The sequence below is a fragment of the Bombus vancouverensis genome, chromosome 4, assembly GCF_051014615.1.
Source record: "Bombus vancouverensis nearcticus chromosome 4, iyBomVanc1_principal, whole genome shotgun sequence".
Classification (NCBI taxonomy): Eukaryota; Metazoa; Arthropoda; class Insecta; order Hymenoptera; family Apidae; genus Bombus; species Bombus vancouverensis.
This window is the reverse complement of record NC_134914.1, coordinates 13,895,556-13,909,673: the sequence shown is the minus strand read 5'-3', so window position 1 is coordinate 13,909,673 and position 14,118 is coordinate 13,895,556. Positions and strand designations below refer to the sequence as shown.

The window sequence follows — 14,118 nt, the reverse complement described above, 5'->3', positions numbered from 1 at the left end:
CCTGGAGTTCCCGATTAACGCAATGGCTCACATTACGTGCATTACACACGAACGATGCGTATGAGGCGTGGTTGTATTGTGTAATCAGCAACATTGGCACTGGCAGAGAAAGTGTCGGAGACCGATGTCTGTCCGTGAATTTTTAATGAAAGCCAGCCACCTTAATGAACGATAGCGATTGAAAATACGAGCACGAGATTTTTTTTATTAATCACATACCTTTCCAATACTATCCTATCTTCTGTAATACTTTGGCATGACGCAATCGAACTCTACGAACTCTATCTTTTACGAACTTTAATACGTTCGTATCCTTTTATATTTCCAATATGCATTTATGTTTATTTTACAAGCGCGACAAGCAAATAAATTTGCAAGTTTGCGATATCCTCGTTCAAATTTCCTCGGTGTCGTAAATTAAAAATAAGTTTAAACAAAGAGCTATGAAACGAGCGTATCATTTTTAAAAGACTAAGCCGAACATCTTTTTGGGGCACATGGAATTTCTATTTTTTAACATTTTTATCAAAAAGGAATTTTAGCCAACCATCGAATATATTCGAATCGAATAATAATTATATACCAACGACAGTCAAATGCATTTAACAAAATTAGCAAACATGATTTTCCATTCTTTCCATTGTGCAGGATCACCAAGAAATATCCACTATACAACGTACGTATATATTTACCTTTTTGCACACCTAAACGATGCACAAAAGAGAAAAAAACACCAAATTCAAAGACAAACTTAAAAATATGTTTAAAGATATGGGTAGTAAAGTAAAAAGGTAACAGAGTACAGTACGTTTCGTATACTTGCTAAAAAAAAACCGTATTTATTCGACAAACATAATTCCTAAACAATAGATCGGATTCAGTGGATGAAAGCATGAGCGGGGGCGGCGTATGCGAGAGGAGCAGCGGCGTATTTGGCAACGGGAGCGGCGTAGGCGACTGGAGCGGGGGCGGCGTATGCGACTGGAGCGGCGGCTAATTTGGCGACTGGAGCGGCGTAGGCGACTGGAGCGGCGGCGATCTTGGCAACGGGAGCGGCGTAGGCGACTGGAGCAGCGGCGATTTTGGCAACTGGAGCGGCAGCAATTTTAGCTACTGGGGCAGCAGCGACGATAGGGGCGGCGGCAGCTTCTTTGCGGACTACAGCGTTGAAACCGTTGACTGGGTCAGCAACGTAGTCGACGGTGCGTCTGGTTCCGTCAGCTTCGATCAGGGAGTAGCTACCCTGGACAACGTCTCCGTCGCGGGTTTCCTGTTGGCTCTTGGCGTCACCGGTCAGGCTGTCGTGCACGTCATAGGCGTAGCTGTATTGGGGGTGGGGGTCGAAGTCGGCGTCAACGGTCTTGGCAACAACGGCCTTAGCCACAGGGGCGGCCACCACCGCCTTAGCTACAGGCGCAGCCGCATAGGCCAGAGGTGCGGAGTAAGCCAGTGGCGCCGCTGGTGCGTAGGTCAGAGGCTCTCGCAGGATTCCAGCGTTAGCGGCGGCAACGAAGGCAGCGAAGACGATGAACTGCAAGAGCAAATATGGCGATCAAATTGCAGAGTCTTAGCAGTAGATGTTTGTAGATATCTTTACGTTAAAGAGCTACATATTAATACGAATTGATATTTGGAGAACAAATATAAGGATTAAATAGGATTTTCTACTGGTAGTACAAGTTTGCAATTGGCTTTTCGTCGAAGAGGTGTTTGGTTGGACTGCGGTAGTTTGTCTACATGATGAGATACGATTAGATAGAGATCTATCGAAGTAGATGTTTGTAATCGGTTTCTTGCTGAAAGGATATTTGGTATTTGGACGAATTGTAAAAACAGGTATGACGATTAGATAGAAATTTTTCATAGGTCGTTTTCTATCGAGGAAATATTAGGTTAGCTGCAGTTGGCTGGCGTTAGCTGCTGTCACGAAATTAGCAGAGCGAATAGATTAGTAAATAAATTTCTTGCGTTTCGTTACTAATTTGGATTGTATAAATAAATAGTTTTAATTACAGATCATAGAAATCGTTTTGGATAGATTAAAGAAGATGTTCTTTAGCTTTTCAGATTCTCGGACGACTGATGAAAGCGACGCGTTACCGAGTATTCTGTACGCGGAGGGTTATCGAAATTAGGAATGGAGACGTGCGTTCCACTTTCAACCGAGCGCAGAATAAAAAGTGTTAGTTAAAAATGCACTGGATAAGACTAAGAACACTTTTACTCATTTAACAGAACGAAAAACGAAAGGCCAAATATATATATATATATACTATAACTATATATATATATAGTTCGTTAATAGAAAGGCAAATTTAAACGCGAAGATGAAAAATATAAACAAAAGTAAAAATACTCTATATCGTTCGTTGAAAGGAAAGTCTGAATTTAAGTATGAAATAAATATACGAAATTTAGTTATTGAAGTATACTCGATAAACGAAAAGCGCCCTTTGATCAAGTTACGATTATTCCTGAGTTCGTAATACCTTGAAGGCCATTGTAGCTCGCTTGATTGGAAGATCTCTTGATCTGTCTGTCTGTGATGCGAATGATACCACAGACGGGTGGTTTTCGGCTTTTATACCGCGCGACCAGGACCCACGGGCACGCTGACGTAACTGGGTGACGGTACCTTCGACGGCCACCCGATTTGCGGCCGCAAAATTGAGCAAGAAATCGGACCACGCCCAACACGAACAATTCGATCAACAACGATAGCCGTTGGACCATCGTGAACACCGTCTCCGTCGACTAGGCCACGTCCTTGCCACGAGTTACTTAATCCTTCCTTGGGCTTCTCTTTGAGGGAAACACGCTATCAGTTTCCTTCCCTGTACTTTTTCTGCATTGTCGATTATTCTTAAAACACGTAATTTATTCTTATGCTATATTTCTATGTTCGTAACGTTTCTTTTTTCTTTATATTTAATATAACACGCGAGTTGACTCTTTGAGTGTTTAAACGTTCATATTTTATGATATAAAAGATAGAAGAAGTTTGATGTTTGATATAACATATATATATTTGTAAATTGCAAAAGTATTTTCTAACGTTTCGACGTTTCTTTTTTCTTTACATTTAATATAACACGCGAGTTAACTCTTTGAGTGTTTAAACGTTCATATTTTATGATATAAAAGATAGAAGAAGTTTGATGTTTGATATAACATATATATATTTGTAAATTGCAAAAGTATTTTCTAACGTTTCGACGTTTCTTCTTTTTTTACATTTAATATAACACGCGAGTTAACTCTTTGAGTGCTTAAACGTTCATATTTTATGATATAAAAGATAGAAGAAGTTTGATGTTTGATATAACATATATATATTTGTAAATTGCAAAAGTATTTTCTAACGTTTCGACGTTTCTTTTTTCTTTACATTTAATATAACACGCGAGTTCACTCTTTGAGTGTTTAAGCGTTCATATTTTATGATATAAAAGATAGAAGAAGTGTGATGTTTGATATAACATATATACATTTGTAAATTGCAAAAGTATTTTCTAACGTTTCGACGTTTAGAAAATATGATGTTTACGTGTGTGGAATTATCTTACATTTGATATAAATTACGATATAAAATTATACGTATCCCTTGTATAATTTTTTTGTACTTGGTATATGTATATCATTAAAATAAATCTTGACATCGTGAATAACGATTTTATTTTATATTTATATTTATATTTGTTTAATCGAAGTGCAGAGACTTTATGGAGGAGTAAATAATCGATGGGCTGTTTAACTAACATCAATCGCAACTATATAGAACCGTGTACCTGATATCAATGTGTGTCATTTAAAATTAAAATGGCACGCACGATTTCGGACTTAATTATACCGATGTTCGCAAATTAAAAAATTGTTCAATTAATTAATCATATAGTATGTACAAGTGTAAAAATTCTTTCTCTCTCTCTCTCTCTCTTTTTCGGAACTTTATTAATATTTTATTCCATTCTTTTTTATTTATTTTAAAATCTATAAATATCACGATTTTGTACAAAATGGAGATATTTCGTGGATCTTACGTGCTATCGATACATCGTATAGTACCGTATTGAAGAAAGTGACAGTGACGAGGTAAAAGTGCACTTTGAATTACCGTTCATACTTGCCGTAATAACAGTTAATTTTTTCCATTGAATTCGAAGAATCTCGCATGCAATGTCCCCATCACGATAAATAATGTATTCATTCAGGTGTCAGTACTCCTTAAAAGTATGCGATTACGCGAATCGATTACAAAGTTAAATTACAATTAAATTCATCTAGATGTCTATAGAAACATTTAATGCGAAATTTATTCCTTTCCTTTTAATACCATCCTTTTCAAACTTCAATTTCCTTCGCGTATCTTCAAATTAAAATATTTCCAATAGATTTCTACTTGGACCAAAATATAATACATACAAAACAAGAAAATATAATACGAAAAAAAGTCGTCAAAAACAACTCGATATTCAAGCTGCAACGTTTATGATCTTCAACTACAAAAGCAACGCTCGAAGCGTTTGTGTTCCATTTTTATTGCTATCCGTTTATCCAACGTTTATCATTATCCATCCGTCTCGTTCATCTACGTTCAAATTCCTCCAAAATATATTATAATTACTGTACTTTCTAATTAATCCATTACTACACCTGCACATGTGTAACATACGATAGACACGAAGGATCGTAACTCATGAGGCATCTTACGAAACAATAACGTTAACGGCATACACCGTACAGTTAGAAATATTCTGTCAATAAAATAAAATATCATGATAAATTCATTGGAATAGTTTTATTGTTAACGCGTGTGGGAGTCGTCTCAATTCGAAGATATTTCTCGAGTTTCATATCGTGGAAACAGCGAAAATGCAGGTTCCGCGGGGACAATAAATAAGTAATTAAAATGGACGAATTATTTAACGTTTGATTTACTATAGGTCAGTGGTGCGAAAGAATTGTATCCTACAACCTTGAGTTCTTCCATAATTGGCGGAATCAACTGGTTTTTTCATGGTATGAAAAAATAAGAAGAGGACGAGGTTGCGCACCGGTGACGTAAGAAACCGATGACGTAAGACTGATCGGATTTTGCACGATTAATGGGTATACAGGGAAATTTTTACTATGTCAACTTATTAGAGCGATACTGTTTTTGTCGATCTTCTTTCGATAGCTAAACTGGCAGCAGCGCCTTTCGTCTCCTTATGTCCATTTCTTTTTTCGTCTAGACGTGCAAAGACCTACGCCGCAAAAGACAATTCAGGATACGTCTTAATCGGAATACTGTGTTTCACATAGACGACAAGCCTGCAAAGGATAGTAGTTCTTTTTCGTTTTATAGGAATAAGGGAATTAAAACGTTCATCGGTGTTTAGAGGAATCAGCTGGTTCAACAGCTGAGACAGAAAATTATTTTTTATCGGAAAAAGCGAGCAATAAAAAGCGAGCTATGAAAAATACGAAAGGATCTAGCAATTGTGATTTAGCCTTGTTGCGGAAGCTGCAATATTCTCGTTGTTTCAAAAGATAATTCCTTGTTTAGAAGACCGACGACAGATTTTAGACAATGTTTAGATTACGACAATGAACCAACTAAAAAAAGAAAACGAGTAAATCTCACTTAGAAATGTAAAAGATGAATTTTCTTTCCTCTGCAAGATTCTAACACTTCCAACTTGGGCGCAGTACTATCAAGAATACCGAAATATTCATCGTTGTCTTAAAAAGACCAGACAATTTCCAAAGAATAGTTGGCTATTTTAAAACAAGGAAGATTAAAATATTCATCTATGTTTTAAAAAGAATATATATATTATATTTATTTATTTCACCGTCCATCCGATACATACGTTTGCGGATATATAAAACCTATTTCTAACTTACAAGCTTGCCTAGAACCATTAAGACCAGTACAATTAAATACGACATTCCAAACAATTATTTTCCACTTCGAAAGAAGAAACTCGCCGCTATTAAGAATATCAAAGAATATTCATTCTTAGCGCGAAAAGAGGCCGGTATATCCGACCTTTCACCTCGATATCCCCAAAAATAATTTCCAACTTTAAGAAATGCAATTCCAAGATGTATACATATTCGTTATTGCTGTGAGAAAGCTCAATAAATCAACGTTACAACGCAACAGCCTAACTTCGTGCCAGATATTTGCCGGTATTCGCGCAATTAGCAAGGCGAATGAATAATTCGGCGCGAAAAAAGCAGAAACAGTGGAGGCATTAAAATTCCAGTGGCCACAGTGAGCGACAAGTGCGGAAGACCTAAATTCGAGTTGTGACATTGATTTCACGTAAAGTGCACGACGCTAGACGTTTCGGACTAGACTTTTGCCAAGAGCCGCCGAAGGCGGAGGTTTCGACTATGGATGAGGACTGGGATCGGTTGGTTCGGATGGCCCGGGGCAATTCGATCGATCGAAATGGTCTTCGCGATTTGCCTCGGCCCGCCTATTTTTTCTTTATGAAAGTGCTCCACTTCTGTTCACCCGGTAACGTTAGATGTGACGCAACGATCGAGGTAGATCGGGATCCAACCAGTCAACTTGACACGTATATCGCTGGAAAGTTTCGCGACCAGCTGGTACCCAACCGAATTTCGTACTCTTCCTTCTTCTTTCGTCCTGCGCGTTCGTCTTCTCTCTTTCGCTTTTTCACGGTCCCATTTACCCCGATACGAAATTGCCGATGGAAATTTGGAGAAATTTAGAAAATCGATTTGCGGCCGATACCGTTGAATTTCAACGAGCGTCGCCGGATCGTCGGAAATACGCAGCGTTCTTCGCGATGTTAACGATGGTCGGAGCTTCGTTACGTGCGGTTTTGCTCGTGTAATTTCATATTTTTACGAAGGCGACGAAAAGACGCGAAATTGAAGTAGAAATGATCAGACTGGTAGCTCGATCGTTATAAGTGGCGTTGATCATTTAATTCGGAAAATTCTAACTCTCATTGGAACGTTACGTAGATCGAGATTTCTTTCTCTTTCTTCGGTATATTCAATTTTATTCGTACGCGTATTTTGTCTAGCAAATTTTGCATCGATTTATTTAACTGCCTGTTAAATATTGTAACGAGCAATTTACTTTGAATATTTTATACACTTTTGCATGATGCATTCCGTGCATTCTTGCATCCTTATGTTTGTAATAAATGTACAAAAATCTGCAGTCTAAGAAAAAATTGAAATGGTATTTAGATTGGAACGATCAAGTAGCGCGATTTCAGTCTCCGTAGAAGTTTCGAAGCTCGAATAAGTAGGTGGAGGAAGGCGGAGCAGAATTAGCTGCTTGCTTCTACGGATGGCTTTATGACACGTGGAATTCTTTCACGCGATAATGCACCAAGTTGCGCCCCTAACTAGAAATCGAAACAGAGACGTTGATTAAATCGTCGAGTTACCAGGTAACGTTGGCCTGATTGTTCGCGTATTCCTGCGAATTTATATTCAAAAAATGTTCTGAAAGAGATCGTTGAACCAGGCAAGGTCTCCTAAAGGCGGAATTTCGCACAGTCGGTTACAAAACGGAGGAAACGAGAGAATATACAAGAATGCGAAATAAATGTCGAAATATAAGTCACGTTAGTTGCACGCAGCTGAAATTGCATCGTAGAATTTTAACGTAATTAAAAATTAATATAGTATAAAAAAGTTATATATGCGATAGAGAAAGAACAAAATGGATCGAGGATCGAATGAAATATATTTAAAAAAGGAATTTTAATTAGTGTAATCTTTTAATTAGACGTAGTCTTTTCAAATGAATTTATCGACCGCATATGGAAATGAAACTAGTTAAAATGTTAAATATCCGTGACGTACGTTAAATATTTCACGATAAATTTAAAATGTATCGCAACGATATTCGGGAAAGCTGACCCCGATTATTCACTGCAAAGGCCACTTACGATATTACATAACGCGTAAAGAGATCTTTTTCTTTCAGAAAAATCGTCGCAAAATGAAAACAAAAAATTATTACGAATGTTTGCCAACGTTAATTCGGTATCTCTATGAAGCAAGCAAAATTTGTCAAAAAATATGCAAGAGAGCATTCGTGAAACAAATATATTAAGAAGTTACACGAGATACAGAAATTTGATCGTGGAACAAGTTAGTTTCATTACCGGTGATATCGGTCATTGGCAACCGGTATACCAATGCTCTTTCACTTCTAGACGATGTACAACAAGATGAAAAAGAATATGATCGAGGGTGAACATATGGTGCCTTACTCGCGCTCCTCCCATGTACGGGCCAAGTTCAAGTGCGGTAAGTCTGATGCGATCTGCTACCAAACTTTGAAAGTCCGGCAAAACCTGAACAATTTGGTGGGGAGTATAATGGTAGCGAGCCGATCGTTGGTAGGTATATAAAGCAGTCCGAAATAACGTTTGGCATCATCAGTCGCTCAGTCGATCCAAACCAACCAAATCTTCTCAACAATGGCCTTCAAGGTTTGTAAAAGATCGACATATCCCTATATGAGTTATAAATACAACTCACACCACATACCACGATATCGGTCAATTACAAACTATTGCTACTAATAACGAAATCAATCTAATCGTCGCATTTGCTCAAACTTAATCCAAATATCAAATATCCTTTCAACAAGGAACCAATTACGAACATCTACTTCGAAAGATCTCTATCATATCAGAATTACAAACTTGTACTACTGGAAGTAAATCTTCTTTAATCCCTATATTTCCTCTTCAAATATCAATTAATATTACTATCCATCTGTTTAGCCAAAAGTCATCCACAAACATCTACTGCCATAAATCCCCAATCTAATCGGCATATTTGTTCTTGCAGTTCATCGTCTTCGCCGCCTTCGTGGCCGCCGCTAACGCTGGAATCCTGCGAGAGGCAGCACCTCTGACCTACGCGCCAGCTGCGCCTCTGGCATACTCCGCGCCTCTGGCTTATGCGGCTGCGCCTGTAGCCAAGGCGGTGGTAGCCGCCCCCGTGGCTAAGGCCGTGGTAGCCAAGACCGTCGACGCCGACTTCGACCCCCACCCTCAATACAGCTACGCCTACGACGTGCACGACAGCCTGACCGGTGACGCCAAGAGCCAACAGGAAACCCGCGACGGAGACGTTGTCCAGGGTAGCTACTCCCTGATCGAAGCTGACGGAACCAAACGCACCGTCGACTACACCGCCGATCCAGTCAACGGATTCAACGCTGTAGTCCGCAAAGAAGCCGCTGCAGTCGCCGTCAAAGCCGTCGCCGCAGCTCCAGTAGCTCATGCTGCTCCAGTGGCCGTCGCACCCGCTGCTCCAGTAGCAGTCGCACACGCTGCTCCAGTAGCAGTCGCACACGCTGCTCCCTTGACCTACGCTGCATCTGCTCCAGTCGCTCATGCTCCTCTCGCCTACGCCGCCCCAGTTGCCAAAGTCGCCGCTCCAGTGGCCGTTGCTCATGCAGCTCCAGTCGCCGTCGCACACGCCGCCCCCATCGCATACTCCGCTCAACCAGCACACATCGCGTACTCTGCGCACCCAGCACCCATCGCATACGCCGCGCACCCAGCACCCTTCGCCAAGATCGCAGCCGCACCCGCCCTCACCTACGCATCCCACTACCTCTAAGCGTCATGTCGCGTCTTGCCCACGATAACTCGTCGACTCAGGCTGAACCTTTTTTATTTATTTTTTTAGCAGATTTGTTTGTGACCGATTAAACTCGTTACAAGTGTATTCTGGTCTTTTGCATTTCTGTCTCACCCTCTTCTTTTCGCCCCTCTCTTCTTTCCTATATTTATCTAGGTTTACATTCTCTTCTTGCTTCCTATATTATTTGTTAATTACTTTACTATTTCGGTTAATGTGTATTACTCGATATACTTTAGTCTGACAAAATTACAGTATATGGTTAGTGTAGTATAGTATAATATACGGTAGTATTATAACGTTGTTCATTGTTACGTAAAACAATATCGTAGCGTAATTCGTTATATTTTAGAACTTTCTAATTCTTTCATCTTCTTCTTTCATCCGGTCCTCTGCTGTGTCTTGTCGAATATCCTATTACTCAACTGACTTCGCGTTACAGTAGCATTCCGTTTGTTCGAACTCCCACCTGTCGGAAGACAAATAATGGGGACTCGTATAATTGAAGATATCTATGATTTCTCTAATCCGAGTCACTAGACGTTTAACAACTAGAAATTTGATAATTAATCATTTAACACACGTTTTTACGTATGTGTATGCATATCCATACGTATATATTTTATCATCGACATGGAGTAACGCAACGACGAGGATACCAAGAAAGAGTTAGATTAGTATCCTTCGGTAGAATCCTGTTTATTCTGTATGGAAGAGTAGTAGACGCGTGCTCCATGGAATGAAGAGTAACGCGATCGCGTAACCTTGAGTACAGGGTAGCGTTTCAATTTCGCGTTGCTCGATCATCGAGCTATTTCTGGTGGTCGCCAGGACTGACCCACTTTCTCTACTTTCGTGCTGTTTCGCGAACGTCAGACAAACCGCGTAATACCGTCAAATTTCTACGCACTGTCTACTTTTGTTCTGCAGATCTCGTTCGCGAAGGATCCACGCCCATCCTGGTGTGGCGAAAACTGGTTCAGAGAAAACTAGCTGAAGCCACGACACGTGTTCTATTTTGACAATTGCTTTCATACTACCTCCTTCTTGATCTTTCACCGCAGCAGAGCAGAGCGTTGATCTCTTAATCTTTCAAGCGATATAAAAGTCTGCTGCATTAATTTTTTGGGAACAGCGTGAAATATTAACGCGAAATTGCGAAGTTCGGAAGAAGAAGTAAATTTTGAATTATTTCTGGGAAGAATTACGCGATAACGAAAAACCGATAGTTCGTGTACGTATACGAAATTCATCTGGATCACACGAGGCGAATCCATTACCAGGGAGAAAGGCGTCTGAATTCCCGGCCTCGATTTAAATGATTGCGTAATAAAAAGTGAACCAGAATGATAAAGTTTTTCGGCGATGAACGCGCGACGAATGAGTTCTCGAACCTTTCGAAAACATTCTACGCTGGTATTATAGGTATACAATGAGAAGGGAAAAATTATTTGAGAATGGAGAAAGAGAAAACCGCGACTGTTTTATAGAGATTTAAAATTAACAAAATTTTTCTGAATATCAATATATCAATATATATATATATATATATGAATATATATATATATATATATATATATGAATATATATATATTGAGAAGTAATTTAAGAGATAATTAATAAAATGTTTTTCATTAATTTGCTTCGTTATAACCCTACGAGTTCTACGAAAAAATAATATTGTCACGCTAGCGGTAACTCATAAAGCAAATGTTTAATATGCTTGTTAGTATGGACTGTAACAAATCGTTTCGCAATTGAATGCGTTACGTGATTATAGTTCTATATGACGATTTATGCGTACGGCTGACTAAATGAGATACCGATTACGTAGTTTAATTGCTTCTAATGGTTAAATTATTGCGTAATAATGAAAAATACATTAGAACGACGAGACACAGGTTTTTGTAATAGTCGCATCTATTTTTCATTGTCGTGCCCGCAGAAACGCCTTGTAACCTTTTAATCCATAGAAGAAAGGCATATCCCAGTCACGATAGCACCTGCAGTTGCTTCTACCGTTTACGTGACTCGATTATCAATCGGCGATTGATTGCTCGCAATGAGGTATCGGGACCGCGTGCTTTCACATTCGTTTTACAAAACAAATCTATCTACGAATAAATCTATCGAAAGAATTGCGCTGAAACAATCGCTGAATTCGGTAGAATTCGGATTCCAGGAAAGCATAAATATACATAGAATTATTTGTAGAGATTTGTTATTTATTGCGAAAATTCGTTGGGAATTTCGATCTTAATTGCGATGTTGATTTGATCGTAATGGTAATTTATGATTATTTAAAAATATTCTCAGAAAAATTTTCAACCGTACCTCCTCACAGTCGCAATTCATTTAGTTGCATTTTTTAGCTTCTGTTTTAGAAATAGCAAATTAATATTCAGAATAGATCGGAGTGTTAAGGAGCGATAATTAATAAAACTCGGTTTAAAATTCATAATATCCTTCTCCGTTCAAACGATTATAACGTAACTGTCAGCCTCTTTAGTCTTCCATTATTCATTACCGAACCTTGATCGTCAAACGTTCACGGGAATAAAAACCACCGAGGAACCGGTGATCTTATTATATATCGTTCTCGCGGAACCTTAATGTTATCCTTGAACTTTCGGAAATTAAGCGTTTAAATTTCGCTCAAACGACAGGCCACATCTTTCATTGCGAAACTGGCAGCAACATCAAACGATTCTCACAAACGGAATTACGCGTTCATTCAGTCATCGAGGATCCCCAGTTGCAGTGAGAAGTTCTCTTCGGTCGATTTGCTCGAAACAATATCAATACGTCATCATGATAATCTAATTCCTAGTGTTGGTGAAACTTCAAAATGTTACAATATGTTTCGTACAATATTACATTCGTGAAAAGTCTCTACAAATGTGCAAATACTCGCACGTACCACTCTGGATATTACGAGACAAAATCTTCAAATACGATATTATGAATGAATATGAAGTAAGAAATATTAATAACGTAATTTCACGGTTTAATTGAAAAATCGATAAAAGGATACGGATTCGGGTTTCGCCCGCGGGCCATCCATTGTCCATTTGGTCGAATTCTTTGAGTAACCGGTCCGGCAAAAGTGAACCGGTTTCTTGTGTAGCAAGACACGTAATACGGGGCGCGATTACGAGGGACCACGTCGTGACATTGGGCGCGGTACTTTGACGGCCGCGGCTGCAGCCCTGGCTTATTCGGTGAAAGTTGGACAGTACGAACAGGTATGTAACCGATTCGACACGATCGAGACTGCCTGAGCCCTATTGTACTCGGCCAAGGGCTGTCTGCTCTCATTATCCCTGATCCTCGTGATTTTCTCATTTTTATCGCGTTCCATTCTTTGGTAATATTTTACATAAACTGTTCTTTTCCATTAACTTTTCATCGTTTTATCCTTCGTTCGTGTATCACAATTTTATTCATCAATATCGAATCACTTTTCCTTTCGCCTATATTTCACTTTATTATTCGTAAACATCGAACGATTTTATCCTCGGCTCATTTTTATAAATTTATTGTTTATTAATATTCGATGATTTTATCCTTGGGCAGTATTTTATGATTTTTATTCTTCCATCTCTGTTCTCGTTTTATATACCTGTTTCCACAATACTTTACGATCTCATTCTTTGTTGTCTTATCATTTTGATTCTTGCCAGTACTTCGTAATTTTATTTTTCGACAACCGATAAATAACATTTGATATTACTGGTTAAATGTATGGTTTTAGCATAGGTATAGTAAGTTAACTGTTTACATGATAAATGCAGAGTTTAACAGGTGCGTGTTTTCTCTTACATATTTTGCTACGTAATAAATTACTGTAGTTTCAAAGCTCGTAAATTTATTTAATTACGATCACTCATTATGATTGTCAATAATATTTTAGTCAACTCGAGGCTTTCAATACTTATTAATTGATTTAGATTAAAAATGATTAAGTAGATCGAAAAATCAAAAATAAATGTATAAATTATATACATTTTACGTGATTTATATTACCTTAAATTGTACTAAAACAGAAGGAAAATTAAATTTTTCCAAAAACAACAATAATAGGAAATAAATCATTCGAAACATATATCTTCATTCGGTAATTAGCTCATTTTAAGATACAGGTGTCTGCTATAGATATTACGCAGCTGCGTATAAAAAACACTTTCTTTCTTTCTCGAATCTAGAGCCTCCTTATTTACCTTTCATTTCATGCGTTCTTAACCTGTTACGTTATCATTAAGACCAAGTCAGTCAAAATGATCGTTGCCTTGTACGAGAACACAATCGAGACTCGTTATTTCAGGAAAGTGATACAATTTTAAAGTGAAAACGCATAATATGGATATTGCGTAATATTACATAAGAATTTTAATGAGATCTGAAACGTTCGTGCGTACACGTTAATTGGGTGTAAATATCCAGTAACCATCGCTTTTTACAGATAATTAAAATTGT

The 14,118-nt window shown here is 38.4% G+C and overlaps 2 protein-coding genes across 2 annotated transcripts; one reads left to right on the top strand and one right to left on the bottom strand.

Annotated features, from left to right (window-relative positions):
- Positions 1–816: 816 nt before the first annotated feature.
- Positions 817–2,597, bottom strand: CPR1 (cuticular protein 1). The gene is made up of 2 exons (XM_033333854.2): positions 2,490–2,597; positions 817–1,531 (listed from the first exon to the last, which is right to left on the bottom strand). Exons 1-2 carry the CDS (start codon positions 2,499–2,501, stop codon positions 878–880), a joined length of 666 nt encoding a protein of 221 aa, XP_033189745.1. The 5' UTR covers positions 2,502–2,597; the 3' UTR covers positions 817–877.
- A 5,838-nt stretch (positions 2,598–8,435) lies between these two features.
- Positions 8,436–9,729, top strand: CPR2 (cuticular protein 2). The gene is made up of 2 exons (XM_033333853.2): positions 8,436–8,477; positions 8,842–9,729. The coding sequence occupies exons 1-2, from the start codon at positions 8,466–8,468 to the stop codon at positions 9,619–9,621; spliced, it is 792 nt and encodes a 263-aa protein (XP_033189744.1). The 5' UTR covers positions 8,436–8,465; the 3' UTR covers positions 9,622–9,729.
- The last annotated feature ends 4,389 nt before the right edge of the window (positions 9,730–14,118 follow it).